The sequence below is a fragment of the Mixophyes fleayi genome, chromosome 3 (genome assembly GCF_038048845.1).
Source record: "Mixophyes fleayi isolate aMixFle1 chromosome 3, aMixFle1.hap1, whole genome shotgun sequence".
Classification (NCBI taxonomy): domain Eukaryota; kingdom Metazoa; phylum Chordata; class Amphibia; order Anura; family Limnodynastidae; genus Mixophyes; species Mixophyes fleayi.
The window spans coordinates 104,257,740-104,278,461 of record NC_134404.1 but is presented as its reverse complement, the minus strand read 5'-3'; the positions used below and the strand labels follow the sequence as shown (position 1 = coordinate 104,278,461).

Below are 20,722 nucleotides of genomic sequence, written 5' to 3'. Positions count from 1 at the left end.
TACGTTATGGTGCTGTTTTAGGCCAGTGATGTTCTTCTGTCCCCATTTTCTGATACACGCAGAGATGTGCATTATTCAACCATTGTGTATGCCATCATCATCATCATCATCATCATTTATTTATATAGCGCCACTAATTCCGCAGCACTGTACAGAGAACGCACTCAATCCCCGCCCCATTGAAGCTTACAGTCTAAATTCCCTAACATACATACACACACACACACACACAGATTAGGGTCAATTTGATACAAGCCAATTAACCTACCAGTATGTTTTTGGAGTGTGGGAGGAAACCGGAGCACCCGAAAGAAACCCACGCAAACACAGGGAGAACATACAAACTTCACACAGATAAGGCTATGGTCGGGAATTGAACTCATGACCCCAGTGCTGTGAGGCAGAAATGCTAACCACTTAGCCACCGTGCTGCCCATTCAAGCTTTTTTTCATATCAAAATTGAGTTCTGCTGCACACTTCGGAACTTGTTCTCATAAAAATACACACAGTGGATGTGACATAGATGTTATACCGTATATACTCGTGTATAAGCCGAGTTTTTCAGCATACTTTTGTATGCTGAAAAAGGGCACTCGGCTTATACACGGGTGAACTTACCTGGTGTCCGGTCCCTGGCTGTCAACTTCTGCATATGCGTTCCAACAACAGGAAGTTCGGCATTTGGAACGCAAACTTGCGTTCCAAATGCCGAACTTCCTGTTGTTGGAACGCATATGCGTTCCACTGCCGGGTAGGTAACAAAAAATCTCACCCTACGTCCGCTTCCACCTGTAGTCAGGAATAACGGCATAGCGGCATCTTTTGGACACTGCCTTCTCCATTCATCTGTCTTGATCTCAGCAGCGGCAGCTCACTATACTGATGTTCCCTCCCGGCGGCTGACAGGTAAGCAGATAATGCAGTTCGGCTACATAGGTTTGGAGACACTAGATATTGCTATCATAGAACAACTGTATGCTGCTAAGATATTCTATAAAAACGCATCATATGCACAGTATGCATTGAAAGTCTCTCTCTCTCTCTCTCTCTCTCTCTCTCTCTCTCTCTCTCTCTCTCTCTCTCTCTCTCTCTCTCTCTCTCTCTCTCTCTCTCTCTCTCTCTCTCTCTCTCTCCCCCCCCCCCTTTATTTTTTAAGTTAGTTTGTACCCAATGATTTCATAATCATTTATGAATGTTCCTTGTCCTCTAGCTAGAAATGATTTCATAGATTGAACCTATCATTTTCATTTAGGTTTTTAATTTAGCGCTCTTTTCCACCCTAGGCTTATATTCGAGTCAATAAGTTTTCCCAGTTTTATGTAGTAAAATTAGGTGCCTCGGCTTATATTCGGGTCGACTTATACTCGAGTATATACGGTATATATATATCCAATTTTTTTTTAATTAAAAGTGTTATTATTTTGTGCTGCGTAATAGACATTATTTTAAAGAAAAAAAACAACAATCTAGCGCATCGGACATATTCATGGGCTACAGTGCTAGGAATTGTTGCCAGAAGCGTGCATATGATTTACCGCTGCAGCATAACATATCTTTCAGGTGCTGAGGATATGGGATATTCATCATCAGATGTGCATACAACGCATAGCCGGAGTTTTCCCCAAAACGCAAGAATTTCAATTGTCCTTCTATTTCTATGAGCCCCATGGACGTCTCTTTTTATCTTTCAACAATCAGCTGTCAGTTTTAGAGATAAAACAGGAGACCAGAAAAAGAATCACAAGTCACGAGAAGCCAGTAACCTGTGTGCTGTACAACACTACATTCAAGCAGGTAAGCTTGAAATCCAAGTTGCAGATGTGTTTTACTTTGAGGTTATCACAGGTGTCACTAGGGGCGAGAGTCAGTGGAAGCAGATGCTGAATACCACAGACAGATGTAGTTATAGAGTTACTTCAGATCAATAGCAAATCATTGGTTTAGTTAGTGAGTCCTGATCTTTGTCCAGTAGTGATCATTGTCCAGGGTGTTGCAGATTGCTATTGACAAGCTCTTTATATGATTTGCTGTATTCCTGCTCCAGACAGATGTGGGCAATGAACCAGAAAACTGCAGTATCTACCATTTTACTGTTAGTCATTATATTGTTTCTCAATTCTTCTGCTCTTTAAAAGTTGTAAGGATAACTAGTCCCTGAAATTATAATTGTATACATTTTTATTGTTAATATACGAAGCATAAAGGTAGAAAATATGATTGAAAAATGTCATGCAGAATTTTCTCTCCTCTTCATCGCCAACAGCTAAAACCACAGCCCTCAGCCATTAGACAGCAGACAAAGAGCAAAACAGCCCTGGTACAGCGTCTTAAGAGCTGTGTACATCAACATGTGCACCGAGATTCCTGCCAAACCACATGGATTGGCAGAGCAAGATGCTGTCGTTTGCAGAGGAGCAGGAGTTTGCTCCTGTTGAGGGGGGCAGCTGGGCAGAGAGAGCAAATGTTTACAGTCGTTGCTGTGTGTGGTCCACAAGATCTTCAAACTCAAGTGGTCTTGGATCGCTGCGAGATATTGCACCCACTCCTGAAGTTTTAGGGGTTGTTTTGTCCTTGGTTTTGTTGACAAGCGGCTTATCCTATTGAAAGCACATCTGGAAAATCTTTCCAGTGCAATGGAAAACTCATAAATGAGTAGCAGTACATGGATGGCCAGGTAACAGCTGTTCTCACAATAGGAGATGGAGATCCCTATAGTCAGGACATTGTGCAACACTGATACCTGAATTGCAACATCTGAATTATTGCAGCAGCTTCTTTAGTTATTTTCCAGGCAGTGGCAGAACTACAGCCGCTGCAGCTGGTGCTGCTGCTATGGGGCCCTGGGGTAAATGCATTAAACAGCAGATTTTGCAAGTCGCTGACATTCGGTAACTTTGCAAGGGACATTTAAAATGGCCATGTCTTTAAAGCCGAAACTTTTATGTTTCGTCCCTATTCCAGGCAGTGGGGGAGGGGGGGGGGGGGTGCGGCAGCTATGGGCCGCTCCTATCCCTCCAAAGCTTCCGATTCACTGCCTGAAAAAGAGCAGAGCAGAGGTTAGAGTGAAATCACTGGGCCCTTCCACACATTTTGCCATATGACTCTGTGATGCACTGTTCCTTCCCTGGCTCCAGGGTTTGGACATTGTAACAGTACGCCACAATCATTTTCAACATTAGGTTTTAACAACTAATCATCCAACACTAAAGAATCATTCCAACCATACTGATTACAATATACAGAAGCCAGTTAGCAAGCAACAAAATATATCACTTGTCTATTGCCTTATAAAGGAGCAATCAGACACTAATTCTTCCTTGTATTTGGTGATAGTGTCTATGAATGACTATTAATAGCCCATACTACTGAACACTTATGTGCCCTACATTTACTCCATAGCTGTATAAACAGCACTGCAGCATTGTCTGCCTGATTTACCTTTTCCATTCTTATCTTTATATACTTTACACCATAGCAACTACACAGTGGCTGCAATTGTTTTCTGTAGTTGTCATTTGCCCCATTTGCTTCCTAGATGTAAATATATGCAGCCAATTTATTGTGATCTTAACCGTTGTATTTGTTAAAACGCACTGACTGGCCAAATAACAAATTCTGTACATGTTAATAACACCATTACCTGCCTAGGAATAGAAATAAATTGTGATATCAACCGGTGTATTTGTAAAAACACTAAACTCAACAGTCATTCATGCAGCAAGAAGGGAAAATATGTCAGAGAAAAATGTGTCAATGTATTCACAACAGCCTAATTAGAGATGCTCAGGCTTGGTTCCCCGAGAACCGAACACACCTGAACTTAGCAGATCTGAGTACTTTCGTGCGCCCTCGGAATTGAAAACGAGGCAAAACATCATTGTTACGTTGTCGGATCTTGGATCTCGCAAGCTTTGGATTCTATAAGTACCGCTCTCCACCGCGATCCAGCGCCATTTCACAGAGGAACACAGAAGGGGGAACACAGTTCTTGGCAGTCTCTAGTGCAGTTGGGCAGCTTCATAGGTAGAAAAGAAAGAGGAGGGGTAGCAGTGTTCTTTAAAGTCTCCAGTGACATTCAGGAGAGCTCCATTGCTGAAATAGAAATAATAGGTCTGGCGGGCTTGGTCGTCTAAATCTGCAGTCACATTGTACTGTGTTATATAGGTAACACACAAAGAGGAGAGCTCCATTGCTAATTGTCATTGCTGAAATAGAAATAATAGGTTTGGCAGGCTTGTTCTTCTAAATCTGCAGTCAAAATTGACTGCAAATGACTTGAAATTAGTGTGATTGAGGTTAATAATAATGTAGGGGGGAAAAAAAGCAAAAATATGTGATTTTAGTAAAAAAAAAAAGGGATTTTAGAAAAAAATCATGGTCCAAAACCAAAACACCCAAGGGCAGTTTTACCAAAACATAAAGTTAATCCAGATCCAAAACCAAAACCAGAACACAGGGGTCAGTGAACATCTCTTGTAATAATGAACATACATATTCAACAAACTGTCACCAACACTCCCTTCCAGTGGAAATAATAAATCTATTAACAATCCCCCAAGCAAATTTATTTTGATAGGAAGGATAAAGCAGTTTTTTTTTATAAAACAAATGAGGATATGGAGCGACTCAATTCTGCAACTTACGGGCACAAGATCGTGGACACCTACCAGAGTTCATCTCAACCTGATTGTGACCCACAGCAATACTGGAATAAGTCGTTTGATGAGTGGCCAATGAAACACCTTCCTGCCCATGTTCTAGTGTATTGTCTTAACCTGTGCGCAATGCTGCTGATACAGTTATAACCGTAAAGTGCAGCTAGTTGTCCCCAAATAAGCGCTGACATTTTTAGTAATTATTGTACTATGGATAAATGCTAAATTAATCTTTCAATCCATCCTCACAAGATTTAGAAGAACAATAAGTGTCCTAAGTAAAAAATGGACTGTATCATTTTAGGTGTAACATTACATCATACTTACCAACTTTACACTCTTTCACTCTGTAAGGTCCCGGAAGGGAGGTGAAGCGTGAGGACGAAGGCGGCGGGGCACGGTGAATCTCTTCACTTTGCCCCCCAATGCAAAGAATTGAATCGCGTCACGGAGGCTCCCATCCTGTCCACTAAGCTGGTAGAATTGTGGGAGAGTGGCCTTCTCTCCAGGGAGTCCGGGAGACCTATACAGAATTTAGGAGTCTCCCAGATATTCCGGGAGAGTGGGCAGGTATGCATTACATCGATTTGGAACAAAGGAATATCCAGCATAAAAATTTAAACTAGTTTTTGTTGTTTCATTTTTCTGCAATAACCTCTTGGGACGTACGTGTTGACTTTAACATTTAGGATGTTATTTACGACACGCAAAACTTTCAAGGCACTTCTGTGGTGACATCATGGACCTCTGCTGAATGGGTTCCATTACAGTATAGGCCTTCAGTGGAGGGATGTATTTCTAAGTGCACTCTGTATAGACCAATGAAAAACTTCACAAACACAAAAGTGCATAGGAAAAACATTTGCAATGTCCGGTCACTCCTATGATTTCTTTAATCCATAAATAAGGCTAAACTGACTACTATTACTACTACAACAAAAATGAAGGCTTTATTCAAATGAAATTGGTGGAGACTTTTCCACAGTGAACTTTCTAAAGATCGTACTTCCTCCCTACCCATCACTTTTAGTTTGCAGAGGCTGGAGTGTGTAGATATGGCGAGGTGCATTGGTGCAAAACAAAGGTGTTTTTCAGTGTGCACTGGGTGCTCCTTGGAAATTACATCCATGGTCTTTCTTGGTAGGGGCGGTAAATAATGGCCAATGGGTCAACAAGTCGATCACTTCACAAAAATACATGTACATGGGGGGGTGGCAAAACCATTGGAAGAGAACTCAATGGAATCTCACCTACAGTTTGTCGGCAGCCATGTGTAGGACCCATATACCTATGTATGGTCTGATGAGGCAAAAACACTTTAGCTTCTACTCTAGACAGTATGTGCGATGCAAGCAGGGCCAGCAAAGGCACCCTGGGCACCCTCCCTCCTAGATTGCCTCTTCCGCTAAACCCTGGCCCTTTAGATGACCGCCAAGGTTTTCCTTGTGGCAGTGCACAGTGTCATTTAAACAACACTTTCCCTACCGTGAAGCACAGTGATGATAATGATGCATGATGTTATGGGGTTGTTTCTCTGATTTAGGGATTTGAAATCTTGTCAAATATAGAGACAAGAAATAGAGAACTATTTGAGGAAAACTACTGCAGTCTGCAGGAGACCTAGGACTGGGGACAAAATGTATATTACAGCAGGACAACACAAAGCGTACAGCAAAACCTACATTGGATTGGTGAAAATATAAGCTAATGATTGTTCTGGAATGACCCAGATCTCAATCCCACTGAGAATCTGTGTAATTATTTGAACATTACTGTTCCCCAACAGTTAACACCCACCCTGATGAAACACAAGCAATGTAACAAAGTACAATGCATTTCTGTAAAACAGGATGGGCGCAACAAATCACAACATATTTTATGGCATTGCTTACTTTGCGGAAGGAGGGTGTGACTTTAATGTGATATTTACACTTTTGCGCAGTGTAACTTTTCAGATTCCCCCTCCCTGCCGCAAATCTGGCCACATTTCTAGTTTGCAGAAGTTTGCCAGGTGATAGATATAGGCACTTTGGTGATTTCAGGTGCACACTCAGTTGTGCTTTGGAAATGAGGTCCAATGTACATTTTTTGTATTCTGTTCATTACTCAGCCTCTCTCCTGTTACAGTAGTGTGATGTTTGTTCTTACAGTAGTGTGATGTTTGTTCTTACAGTAGTGTGATGTTTGTTCATCCTGTTTATGAATACAGCGCTGTATGTGAATTTCAGTAGCTTTGACTGATTGCCCAGGTACAACTTACAGTACTGTTACTTAATTTAGCTAATTCAACACCATCACAACTATAACACAGAACAGAATATCACAATTACTGTACAGTGTACAATTTACTGTCAACAGCGGTACATGAATAATTGTATGCAGCTTTATTTCATAACAAACTATTACAAATAACTGACACTGACTAATATCAGTGTAATATTTCATGTAATATACTGAAATATCAGATGGCACTGCACACTCACACAACCTTACATACAGCATAGTACTATACATTGTGAAGGATAGAATAATGTCTTTAAAATATAGTTCTCTTCTCCAATTGTGCCCATCAAAAGGATTAAAGTGATGTCTAAGGGAGCAGCAAAATTTCTACTGGCGTCATAAACCATGTCTAACTGCATGTAATTTTATGTGGTTATCCAAGTGATTGATTTAGACAACCTTGCTAGGTACCATATGGCCCTTCAATTACGTTGTGCATTTCTTTATGTACACATTGAATTCTGTTTTCATGGGAAGTAAATGAGTGATACTGTTCTGTAGTATATACAGATACAGAGAGAGAGTCGTCTAAATCTTATGAACATTTTATTTAGTAATTTAAAATATTCACCCTAAGTTCGTCTCTTCTTACCAAAATAAAAAGTAGGCAAAATGGAAGCAGTGAAGAAACTTCCATAGCTTTTGTGAATCTAAAAAGTAAAGGCTCAGTTCTGGAACGGAAAGTTCTTCACTGTACAGTTGCCGGACCTTAGAAGAGCGGAGCGTGGGCTATCATAGAGGTTGGACCATACGCAAGACCCCTTGACATCCAGGGCCCATAGCCATCGTAGCCCCTGCAATTGTTGTAGTTTTGCAGACAGCATTAACGTGTCATTGTAAATTGACCCTGTGATTTTTTTGGGGGAGATTAATGTGTACTACCAAATATAGACAGTTTGATTATTATTTTGTACAAGCGCCTAAAAGTTTTATTAAAAGAAAAACCCCAATGGTTAATATTGTAAAATAAAATGAAATACAGGGTGTTTCAAATAGATGGACCCAATTTCAAAGCAATATTTTTCACAATGGCAACATGTTACAATTACAGAAAAAGTTACAAACGGTTTAATGAGTTAGCAAATTTTACTAACCATTTTATAAAGGCTCTTTGTACCCCCCCACCTGTTGTACAGACAACATCAAGCTAGTTGAACTCGTCCCAAACGCCTCTCTGAGTGTCTTTTTCCACTGATATCACCGCTGCCGTAATTTTGGTGGCACAAAAACACAGTTGTTTATTTTTACATATCGACACAAGAAAAACTTGCAGGGTGTAATGCCTGGAGATCTTGGGGTCCCGTGAGACCAATCCAACGTTGAGGCAGTGTGTCATTTAGAAAGCGTTGAACCTGCAGGAGCCGATGTGGTGGGGCTCTATCCTGCTGAAAAAAGAAGTCATCGGAATCTTCATTAAGTTGTGGAAAGAACCAGTTCTGCAGCATTTCGAGATAACTAAATGTCGCTTTAACACACGACAGTCGTATGAGGAATCGCAAGTTCTCGTCTAGCATGTTGAGTGGTCCTGCGTGGGCTACGCAGAAAACTCTCTTGAATTCTTCTTATGTTTTCTCTGAAGTGCATGGTCGCCCAGTGCTCTTCCCCTTACATAAACAGCCTGTTTTCTCATGCCGTTGAAACGCACACTGCACCGCATTTACGAATTCAGTATTGCTGAACTGCAGAACGTAAAATTCCTTTTGCTGCGGGGTCGTCAGCTTGCGAACAACTGAAGCTAGGGGCTGTTAGTGCGCTGGGAGAGACATCTAGCGGTAGTCATTTGAAACTCTATTCCCGGCCCTTTCAAGTGGCAAGAGTTTAATGCATAGGAGGATTACGAGTTTCTTTCCATAAGTCTTGGAGATCAGTTCTGTATTCAAATTATTTCCAGGGGGGCAATCTGCACAGTAGTCTTTAGTGCTCTGGGAGAGACATCTAGCGGTAGTCATTTGAAACTCTATTCCCCGCTCTTTCAAGTGATAAGAGTTTAATGCATAGGAGGTTTGTGGTTGCATATAGAGATATAGCGATTTCAAATCAGGTCCATCTTTTTGAAACACCCTGTATATTCCAAAATTGTAGTAAGGGCTCCTACCTCTCATCTATCTTGCATGAAAACAATTTGCATGTTTCTATAAATCAGAGTATGTTTGGTTAGAAAGATAAACCTTTTTTTTATAATAATTGTGTGTGTAAATGGAAAAAGGAACCATAAATAATATAGAGTTAGAAAACAGTAAGGTCTACATTGCAGATGATAGGAGGGATCCTTCTGTCTGTAACAGGCACAAGTTGTGCACACATCATCCTGCTAGTGGTTGCCGCTGGCTCACCAGGGGTGCAGGATGAAATTAGGGATGTGCACCGGCCACTTTTGGTGTCTCGTGTTTTGTGTTTTGGATTCGGATTTGCTTAAGGTTTTGGGTTCGGATTTGTTTCGCAAAACACCTGACGAAAGGTTTTGGTTCGGATTTAAGGTTTTGGATTCGGATTTATTTTTAAAAAAACATAAAAAGTGTTAAAATCAAGTTTTTTGGTTTATTTTCACTCCTACGCTATTATTAACCTCAAAAACATTCAATAACAATCATTTCCACTAATTCCCAGTCTATTCTGAACACCTCACACCTCACAATATTGTTTTTAGTCCAAAACGCTTCACCGGGGTAGCTTTCTGGACTGCATAGTGCAGTGGTCCCGGTACACAATTTGGTACCGGGGCCACAATACCTCCGCCTTCAAATGGTCTGAATTCCACTGCAAAGCTGCCTGCTCCTACATCCTCTGCAGCATATACAGGGTGTAGTTCGAGCGTGTCAATACCTCTTGTTCTTGACGATGACAGGTCATTTTCATTAATTTATGATTTGGCAGCAACAGTCAACGTTGTTTAATATCTGATACGCCTCTATCTGGACTGCATAGTGGAGTGGCCCCGGTACCCAATTTGGTACCACAATACCTCCTCCAACTTTCAAGTGTAGTGTTTATAATTTATAAAAACTACAGTAGTTATAGCACGTCAATACCTCTTGTTTTAGACGACCATGGTACATAGCATTCATCATTGAGATCCCATCAAGTATGTGAAAGACAGACAGGGTCGAAGTGTTATTTGTTATTTGTTGACTTTGTTAACATAAAAACTGTCCCTGTTGCAAATATTTGTGCAATGAAGAGTGACTTTTTCATTTAAAGGCTCAAGCTTTCAAGTGTAGTGTTTATAACTTATAAACACTACAGTAGTTCTAGCACATCAATACCTCTTGTTTTTGATTATGACAGGGCATTTTACTTTTGGTTTAATTTGTTGAATTTGTTTTAACTTTGTTTTACTTTGTGCTCATTTCAAACAACTGTTGAATGGTCACATAATGGCAAAAAAAGAGTTGCAAGATGGAATTGTGCTTGGGCCCTCCCAGCCACCCTTATGTTGTTGAAATAGGACATGCACACTTTAACAAACCAATCATTTCAGCGAAAGGGCCTACCAAACTGTGCCTGAAATTATTGGTTTGTTTGGACCCCCACAAAAAGAGCTGGCAAAGAAAAAAAAGAGTTGCAAGATGGAATTGTCCTTGGGCCCTCCCACCCACCCATATGTTGTTGAAATAGGACATGCACACTTTAACAAACCAATCATTTCAGCGACAGGGCCTACCAAACAACTGTGGCTGAAATGATTGGTTTGTTTGGGCCCCCACACCAAAAAAGCTATTCATTTCTCCCTGTACAAACTAAACAGGCTCTACTGAGGCTAGATGTCGTCCTCATCCTCAACCTCTGATTCCTCTCACCCTACAGTGTGTACTTCCTCCTCCTCACACATTATCAATTCGTCCCCGCTGGACTCCACAACCACAGGTCCCTCTGTACTATCTGGAGGGCAGTGCTGTACTTGATTGAGGAATTGATAATTCATTTTTATGAACATCATTTTTTCAACGTTCTGAGGAAGCAACCTCCTTCGCCGCTCACTGACCAGGTTCCCCGCTGCACTAAAAACTCTTTCCGAGTACACACTGGTGGGGGGACAACTCAGGTAAAATAGAGCCAGTTTGTACAGGGGCTTCCAAACTGCCTTTTTTTCCTGCCAGTAACAATATGGACTGTCTGACATGTCTATTTGGATGGTGTCAGCAAAATAATCCTCCACCATTTTTTCTATTGTGACAGCATCCAATGCAGCAATCAGTGAATCAGTGAACTTTGTAATATAGCAGTACCAATGGACTTATACTGCAGAATCAGTGAACTTTCTAATATAGCAGTACCACTGGACTTATACTGCTGAATCAGTAAACTTTGTAATATAGCAGTACCAATGGACTTATACTTCAGAATCAGTGAACTTTGTAATATAGCAGTACCACTGGACTTATACTGCTGAATCAGTGAACTTTGTAATATAGCAGTACCAATGGACTTATACTGCAGGATTGTTTTTGGATATTTTTTTTTAATTTCTTTTTTTTATAATTTTTTTTTTTTTTTTTTTTATAACTTTTTTTAAATTTTTTTATAACTTGGGAATAATGGGGAAATAACAATGCCCTTAGAAGGACAGAGCACAGAACACAGCACCACTGGACTGAACAGGACACAGCACAGGACCCAGCAGCAACACTGAACTCAGAAGGACAGAGCACAGGACACAGCACCACTGGACTGAGCAGAACACAGCACAGCACAGCAGAGCACAGCACGAGATATAGCAGGACAGAGGACCACCTAACACAACCTCCCTCTACCCTGATCAATGCCCGAGTGAAGATGGCGGCGGCTAGCGGTGAATTTATAGAATACGAGTATCGCTAGATCCGACAGCGGGATTATGACTCAGAGCCTCGGTTTTCAGTTTTGCAATTGGCGGGAATACCCGGATCTGTCTCGGATCCGGCTCGGATCGGCAACGTTCGGGTGGGCTCGGATTTCAGATATCCGAGCCCGCTCATCTCTAGATGAAATGTATTTCCGTTCTTTCCAGGTACCCCTGCAAAAAGGTATTTGCTGCAGGACACCCAGTTCACAGATCCTAGGATTACGAGTTTCTTTCCATAAGTCTTGGAGATCAGTTCTGTATTCAAAGCATAAGTCTGGTAGCAGTGTTTAGGATCTGATTAGTGCTATTCAGACCATTAAACTAGGGGTTGTACACAGAAGAAAAGCCAAGTTTATACCTAATTTTTGCAAAGCTTTGAAACAAATTGCACAAAGCTTTGAAACACATTGATCAGATTCAATGTGAGGAGGCAGACCATTGAGAGAGATGATAAATAGCTTTGTGAGAAGAAAAGCAGATGGTAAATACTAAGATACTGTTTTTGGGCCCCCTCACTGAAACAATCCATAGCACTATATTTTTGCAGCCTACCATATACCCCTATAGTTACGTAGAAGTGAAAGCATGTGCCGCCGCATGCCTACAATATACCCCTATAGTTAAGTAGATATGAAAGCATGTGCCACCAAAGGAGGTGAGGGCGTGGCTTGCATCTTTGGGGGCGTACCTAACATGTGAAAAGAGCAAGGCCACCCTGCTGCAGAAAAAGGCACCCCTAAATAATTACCAAGCAGTCCCGTTTTTTTAAGTAGTTTTTTAAAACAACTTAATAAATATTGAAGTCAGGGCAGAAATACTTACTTAAGTTGTTTGCAAAAATAATACGCATAAATCCAAGTATGTGCTCTTGTCACTTTTGTCCCTCTATCATCACACTGTGCCCCTTCATTGTCACTTTTGCCCCTTCACAATATTACATGTGCCCTTTCACCATCACCTCTGTGCCCATCACCATCACCACCTCTGTGCCCATCACCACCTCTGTGCCCATCACCATCACCACCTCTGTGCCCTTCACCATCACCACCTCTGTGCCCTTCACCATCACCACTTCTGTGCCAATCACCATCACCACCTCTGTGCCCTTCACCATCACCACCTATGTGCCCTTCACCATCACCACCTCTGTGCCCATCACCAATTCTGTGCCCCTTCACCATCACCACCTCTGTGCCCTTCACCATCACCACCTCTGTGCCAATCACTATCACCACTTCTGTGCCAATCACCATCACCACTTCTGTGCCAATCACCATCACCACCTCTGTGCCCATCACCACCTCTGTGCCAATCACCATCACCACCTCTGTGCCAATCACCATCACCACCTCTGTGCCTCTTCACCATCACCACCTCTGTGCCCTTCACCATCACCACCTCTGTGCCCATCACCAATTCTGTGCCCCTTCACCATCACCACCTCTGTGCCCTTCACCATCACCACCTCTGTGCCAATCACCATCACCACTTCTGTGCCAATCACCATCACCACTTCTGTGCCAATCACCATCACCACCTCTGTGCCCATCACCACCTCTGTGCCCTTCACCATCACCACCTCTGTGCCAATCACTATCACCAATTCTGTGCCTCTTCACCATCACCACCTCTGTGCCCTTCACCATCACCACCTCTGTGCCCATCACTACCTCTGTGCCAATCACCATCACCAATTCTGTGCCCCTTCACCATCACCACCTCTGTGCCCTTCACCATCACCACCTCTGTGCCAATCACCATCACCACCTCTGTGCCCTTCACCATCACCACCTCTGTGCCAATCACCATCACCACCTCTGTGCCTCTTCACCATCACCACCTCTGTGCCTCTTCACCATCACCACCTCTGTGCCCTTCACCATCACCACCTCTGTGCCCATCACCAATTCTGTGCCCCTTCACCATCACCACCTCTGTGCCCTTCACCATCACCACCTCTGTGCCCTTCACCATCACCACCTCTGTGCCAATCACCATCACCACCTCTGTGCCCATCACCACCTCTGTGCCCTTCACCATCACCACCTCTGTGCCAATCACCATCACCACCTCTGTGCCTCTTCACCATCACCACCTCTGTGCCCTTCACCATCACCACCTCTGTGCCCATCACCAATTCTGTGCCCCTTCACCATCACCACCTCTGTGCCCTTCACCATCACCACCTCTGTGCCCTTCACCATCACCACTTCTGTGCCAATCACCATCACCACTTCTGTGCCAATCACTATCACCAATTCTGTGCCTCTTCACCATCACCACCTCTGTGCCCATCACCACCTCTGTGCCCTTCACCATCACCACCTCTGTGCCAATCACTATCACCAATTCTGTGCCTCTTCACCATCACCACCTCTGTGCCCTTCACCATCACCACCTCTGTGCCCATCACCACCTCTGTGCCAATCACCATCACCAATTCTGTGCCCCTTCACCATCACCACCTCTGTGCCCTTCACCATCACCACCTCTGTGCCAATCACTATCACCAATTTTGTGCCCCTTCACCATCACCACCTCTGTGCCCTTCACCATCACCAATTCTGTGCCAATCACCATCACCACCTCTGTGCCCTTCACCATCACCACTTCTATGCCAATCACCATCACCACCTCTGTGCCCTTCACCATCACCACCTCTGTGCCCATCACCACCTCTGTGCCCATCACCATCACCACTTCTGTGCCTCTTCACCATCACTTTTTTTTTTAATTGTTCCTGTCCCCCCCAGCTATGCCCCCCTAGAGCCGCTAGGCCCTTGGCAGGTGCCTAGGTTGCCTAACGGTAAATCCGGCCCTGCTTCTAAAAGCTGTCTACTATGACCCAGATAACTGAACTTATTACAAGGAGGAATATCTCCAAAGATGTGTGCATCCCCACTGTTTTACTGATAAGGAAGGATGAGGACATTGTTAATCAACTTTCAATTTGGATTCATTCAGGAAATTATGACTCAATGTCAGGGTGACCAGAAAAATTGCAGTTATTGCAATTGCATTACTTTTGGTCCCTTAAAAAGTGGGAGGCACATATAGAAGTCGTTGTAATTCCTACACCGTTCACCTGATTTGGATGTAAATACCCTCAAATTAAAGCAGAAAGTCTGCAGTTAAAGCACATCTTGTTAGTTTCATTTCAAATCCTTTGTGGTGGTGTATAGAGCCCAAAATATGAGAATTGTGTCGATGTCCCAATATTTATGGACTTGACTGTAGGAAAAGAAAAATGCTGTCTGAAGAAACTGGAGATTATTATGGTCCATGAAGATGGTAAAGGGATGACGTGTTCTTTCCAAAAGATGTTTCCATTTCTCTGTGGCAAGCGTCACAAACAACAGATATATTCCAATTGGACTAATACTTTGTATGAAGTATCCACTGCACAGTTTAGATTATTCGGGTTAGAGGAATCTCATGGTGAGTATACATACCAGTTCAAACAGGCAGCAAATCAGAGACAGGTAAATGTAATCAAAGAATATTTAATTGGTTTGGAAGAAGACAAAACAATGAAGGTATACAACTAAGAACAATAAATAAGCAGAACATAGACAAAGGAACAACAGAGCAGAAAATTGACTGTAGGACATACAAGGTGCTGGGGAGACAGGAAAGGAGCAAGGCCCAAGTACTATCATAACAAAGCTTTTCAGGATACTTAGGGGCCAAGAAGAGACACAGGTGTGACAATGCAAGGCATTGATGATGATGATGATGTTTTCCCATTTGGACTATGATGGACTATGACGGATCACTAAAGATTAAAAGAAGAATTTATTTTCTATTTAATAATCGGTGAAAGTGGGTTTGAGGGTGTCATTTATTAAATTAAAGTTTATTTGAAAATTGTGTATGTATGTTATCTTTTATTTTTTCTTTTCATGAAATACACAGGGTTCTTAAGGATCCCATTATACTAGAACTACTGGGGTGACAGCCCAGGTAGGCTGGTAGCCTCTGTGAGGAGTGAGTATAGGATGGTACCTGATCTCCACCAGCAATGAGTTGTTGCAGGATTCAAGTCCTTTTTTAGCCAGTGAACAGCCAGCTATGGCCAGGTACGCCCCATTAAATGTTACCCTTCACCTCATTGCAATACTGCTCTGTATTATAAGGTGCAACAGTGCACCTCTTCCATACTTCAGGGGAAACACGTCCACTCCTCTCAACTCCTACCCTCTGTTCCTCGGCAAAAGTGTCCAAACATGTGCGCCCTGTCGGACTCCTAGGAATATTTATTCAAATCGAGGAGCACAGCGCACCCAAAGCTAAATGGCCTCCACTGTATGTCCTGTATAATTGAAAAATATTGCATGTAAAAGGTATACCTACCATACAACTACATTTTGTATTAAACAGGTATAATATAGATACTAAGTGGTCTTTGCTATTTATATTTACGTCAAGTCAAAAAAGAACTTGTACTTATTTCATAAACACCCCCTTATTTCTCTAGCTCTACAGTGCAGAACAGTTTTGCTGTTGTTACCAGTGTCTTTGTTTCCAAATGGACACCAATAAGAATATGTTTTGGCTTTATAATTAAATAGTTCAACTGCTGGAAATAAAAACAGGGTGTCTACACTAGAATAGAAAATCATTACTCAGTAAACAGCAGCTTCTTTCATGTGTCAGTGCTATGGCTCACAGAACTGCCTTACCCTTTCCATTTAATAGCTCGGTAAATCTTTCTCAAGCTTGTTTCACATGAACCTTGAAGATTAATGGTTAACCAGTTTACTGCGGTCCATTGTTGCAGTTGGTGACTAAGGTCAGGGAAAGAGGGTCGTTTTGTTTGTTTAATCATATATTACACGTTTAAGAATCTTTCTTTCCTGGATCAAACTTGGAAATATTTTCCATTGTCTTAATTGGAAAAAAATACATATAATGTATTATGCATTCCACTGTGGAAAAAAATGATTAAACTAAAGGAATAGTGTAGGTGCAGACGGAGGAACAGACCGCCCTTGATTTTGGGAAAAGAGCCATCACAGACTTTCAAACATTTAAAACCAGGTGATGAAGATCACATTATAATAGCTTTTCTACTGTGACCAGGTCATGAAGACGTTCTCCATTTGCAAATATTTATTCATGAGCTGCTGTAGAAGACAGCAACAAATTCAATAAAACCTATCTAGTTGTGGGACTGTAGCTCCTACTAGAAGGTACAAATGGATAATAAAAAGTAGGGACTTTGTTAACTAAAGTAGCCAAAATATGAGGAACGTTAGGACATTTGTCTGGGTGCTGAAAGAAAATTTTATGCCAGACACTCTTCACCCAAATATTTGCTCAAATGTGATTGTCAGCTGCTGTAATATAGTTCAGTTTCCTGGGTCTTATTTAGAGTTAGGCATAAATCCATTTAAAAGGAGCAATTTTGCACCAGGGTAAAACCATGTTGTGCTGCAGGGGGAGAATATTTAAAATGTGCACGTGGATTTAGAGTTATAAGAGAGCGTGTCCTAGCTCAACTCTAAATCGCTGTGTAAAAATAAGGCTGAACAGTATTATTGAGCTATATGCAAATCAGACAGTATTTTCCCAGCATGCAAATAAAATGTATTTACATCCCTTGCATCACAACATGGTTTGTACAGGGGGGGAAATACACCTTTTACCTAGGTTTGCTCCTAACTCTAAATGAGGTTCTTTGTGTCTATCTTTAGCATACACACATTTGTGCATTGTAGTTAAACACCAACAATGGTACTGCCAAGCTCTGCATCAAAGTCAAAAGCTGATTTTAAAGGGCTATTCCTCATTTCTCTCCATCTAGCATCCCACGGGGGCAATTGATCATACCTCCTGCCCAATTATGTGATACATTAGACTGGGGAGTTTAAATATGGTTTTAATTTTAAGGAGAAACAGGATGATCATGTGCTTGGCTAAGTGACATGTTCTGTGGCCAAATTGGCAGCACATGTATGTGACCAATCAAAAAAAAAAAAAAATCAGCTAAGTGGAAGGGGATCCAGGCAATGGAGGGAGGCTGTCAAGGGGGAAGGACTCTCTGGTCAATTTATGGTTAGTAAAGGGGGGCAGGGCGGACTGGGACTAAAAATCAGCAATGGCATTTAAAGCACGCAGGCCCACCTCTATTCCAGATAATAATAATATTACAGTACTTTTTGCATTGTTATCACTCACTCTCCCCCCCCCAGCAGCCCTGTTCACTCACTCGCCCTCAGCAGCCATGTTCACTCACTCCCCACCTGCAGATATGTTCACCCCCCAAGTAACTGTCCCTGTCCCCCTTGCACCATTTTCCATATCTCCCGAAAGGAATTCAAATACTAAAAATAAAAAGACAATGTAAAACACTTACCTCAACAGCCTGCTGGCATTCACTCTGGGCCCTCGACAGCTAAACCGCACATTTTGAGGGCTCCTACGCGGCTGCGCATGACGTCACATCGCGCAGCCGTGCGGAACATAAAGCGCAGGGACCCGAGAGTGCTGGTAGCCGGACTGGCCCACACAGCCATCGGCCCTTCTGGCATATGCCAGAAGTGCCAGATGGCCAGTCTGGTCCTGAATGGGGGGATCTTTGTGTAATATATAGTCAGTAATTGGGAGGCATCTTTATGCAAAATGTGACCTGCAATTGGGGGAAGACTCCTCTGTGCAATATATGGCTGACAATTTGTGGCAGTGGATTCTCTGCACAATATGTCACTGGCAATTTTGGGGTGGGTTAAGTTTCTTTGTGTGATATGTTGGAGGATAAATCATAATGTTCCTAACCATGGTACATGTGTGACGCATTCACTTTTATGTTGCAAGAAGTACATCTATTTTTATCAAACCATGCATGTCAGATACATTTACTTTTACCGTACCATGCATAAAAACACTAAATGAATACAGTAATTTGAAAATGTTATATTAAAAAGTGCATACTTCTCCGATTGAACAAATTTCATCTGGTTAGTCAGGAATCGTCAGAGGGTGCTGGCTTGTGTCTCTGTGCTCATGCAAGTATCTATTTGTTCTTCAAATGCTAAAAAAACCAAAATGCTCTTTGTACATGTTATTGGGACATGCAATTCGATTGTAACATTTATCTAAGCGTACTAATGTCTGTAAACATATTGTGCGATACTTTGCTCAATATAACCAATGTGCTTTATGTTAATGTCTACCTCAGAAATAAACAAAAAATGGAAAAAAAAGTGCATATTTTGTTATGAGTCACCCATAGAGGGTGTAGCCGAAATATAGATTTTTGTGTCCTAAGATTTTTGTTTTGTTGACGTAAGCAGCCTTACCATTACTTGCCATAATTTTATTCAGTGGTGGAAGTAGGGGCGTACACGGTGGTATGCTATACCGCCACTTTTTCTACTGCCTTCATTGTAAAACTATCACATTCCATTCTCTAACATTCTCATCAGATTTTTCACACAGCCACGTTTAAATTTCCATACCACCACTTCTAAATTTCCACTTTGACCACTGATTTTACTTTATACTTATACCTGTACTTTTTACCTCCATTGAATGAATGGATATTTTTTTTTACTAGTATTTCTTATAAAGAGTTGGAAATTTAACTGTAACTTGTTGTATTATAGATTTATGCTGACACGTGTCATTTGTGTTATCTACCAGATAAAGTGTAACTTCCATGTGCCAGAGATTGTGCTATAATTGTATATTTGGCAATTATGAAAGCCATATATACTAAAGCAGTAATTGCTCAAATATATTTTTTATTACTAGGTTAGAATAGTTTTTCCTATATACTGTACTTTCTGTTGAATAGTCACTTTTAAATATTAAGAGTAATGAGCAGAGAGTGTTCATTTAGGAGTTACCAGGAGGTGAAAAAAATGAAACACAATTTATATTCAAGTGAAACCGCTGTTCCCATCACTTTCCAGGTAATAAGCTCAGACACGGGATCGACAATTACTTTCTGGATGATAGACACTGGACGGAAAATCAAACAGTTTTCAGGCTGTCATGGCAATGAAGAGATTAGCACCATGGCTCTAGATGCAAATGAAACAAGGCTTTTAACAGGGAGCACTGATGGAACAGTAAAGGTGAGGAGGACGTGCTTTAAAACATGTCATTGAGCTCTATCCGTTGTTTGGCTATTATGCTATTAGCCATTGAAAGCTGTAAAACCAAGTCATATATCATATGTCACTTACTGTACAAACATTGTATTTGCCTCAATGTCTGGTCTGTTTTATGATACATTATAGACAACAGTGGTACTCCCATATAGATTGTTTGTGTGCTAGAACTCATTATCCAACCATTTTGCCTAAAAAGATGATTGGTGGACTCACTTGACCAATAAACCACTACAATAAAGCTTTCAAATATTAAACATGAAGGTAAAATAAATTTTTCAGTATTAGGTCCCTTACCCACTGGCAAAATACATGCTTTGACTAGCATCAAGCGTGCTTTCAATTTGATGCCATTTTTCCAATGCACTCACTACAAGAGACCGCATTGGGGTTAATGAGGTTTCCTCCAATCACCCCCTGCCCCCTAGATCGCATGTGCAAGCGAGCACATATATCATGCAGAGTCAATGGCATTTAATACAAAGCCAGTGAGTGATCAGCCATAACCTCACATTCACCTGCAGCTTCAGTATCATTTACCTACTTCATTACAGACAACAGCAACTCTTCCCACATCTTCTGGACAGTGGTATTTGTGATGATAAATGAGTTCATTTTAATGGATGTCAGACACTAGATGGCACTGTTATATATGCTCACCACTTCCTATATTCTGGGGAATGTCATGTGTGTGACTCCAGTTTAACAGAAGCCAGGTCAGGGTCCTTCATATGGTGTGGTGCTCTAAGCCACACTCTTACACACAGCACACATGAAACAAAATTAAAATAGCACATTTTCCACCACATGAATATTTACCATTCAATATCGCTGTTGCACGGGC

General features: G+C 41.6%; 1 protein-coding gene across 1 annotated transcript in view; it reads left to right on the top strand.

The window, feature by feature from the left end:
* The window catches only part of WDR49 (WD repeat domain 49), a 109,150-nt gene that overhangs the window by 35,761 nt on the left and 52,667 nt on the right, over window positions 1-20,722 (top strand). The window contains exons 7-8 of the mRNA XM_075200567.1: window positions 1,562-1,795; window positions 19,678-19,842. Coding sequence (XP_075056668.1) covers window positions 1,562-1,795; window positions 19,678-19,842 — 399 coding nt within the window. The remainder of the gene's footprint in view (window positions 1-1,561; window positions 1,796-19,677; window positions 19,843-20,722) is intronic.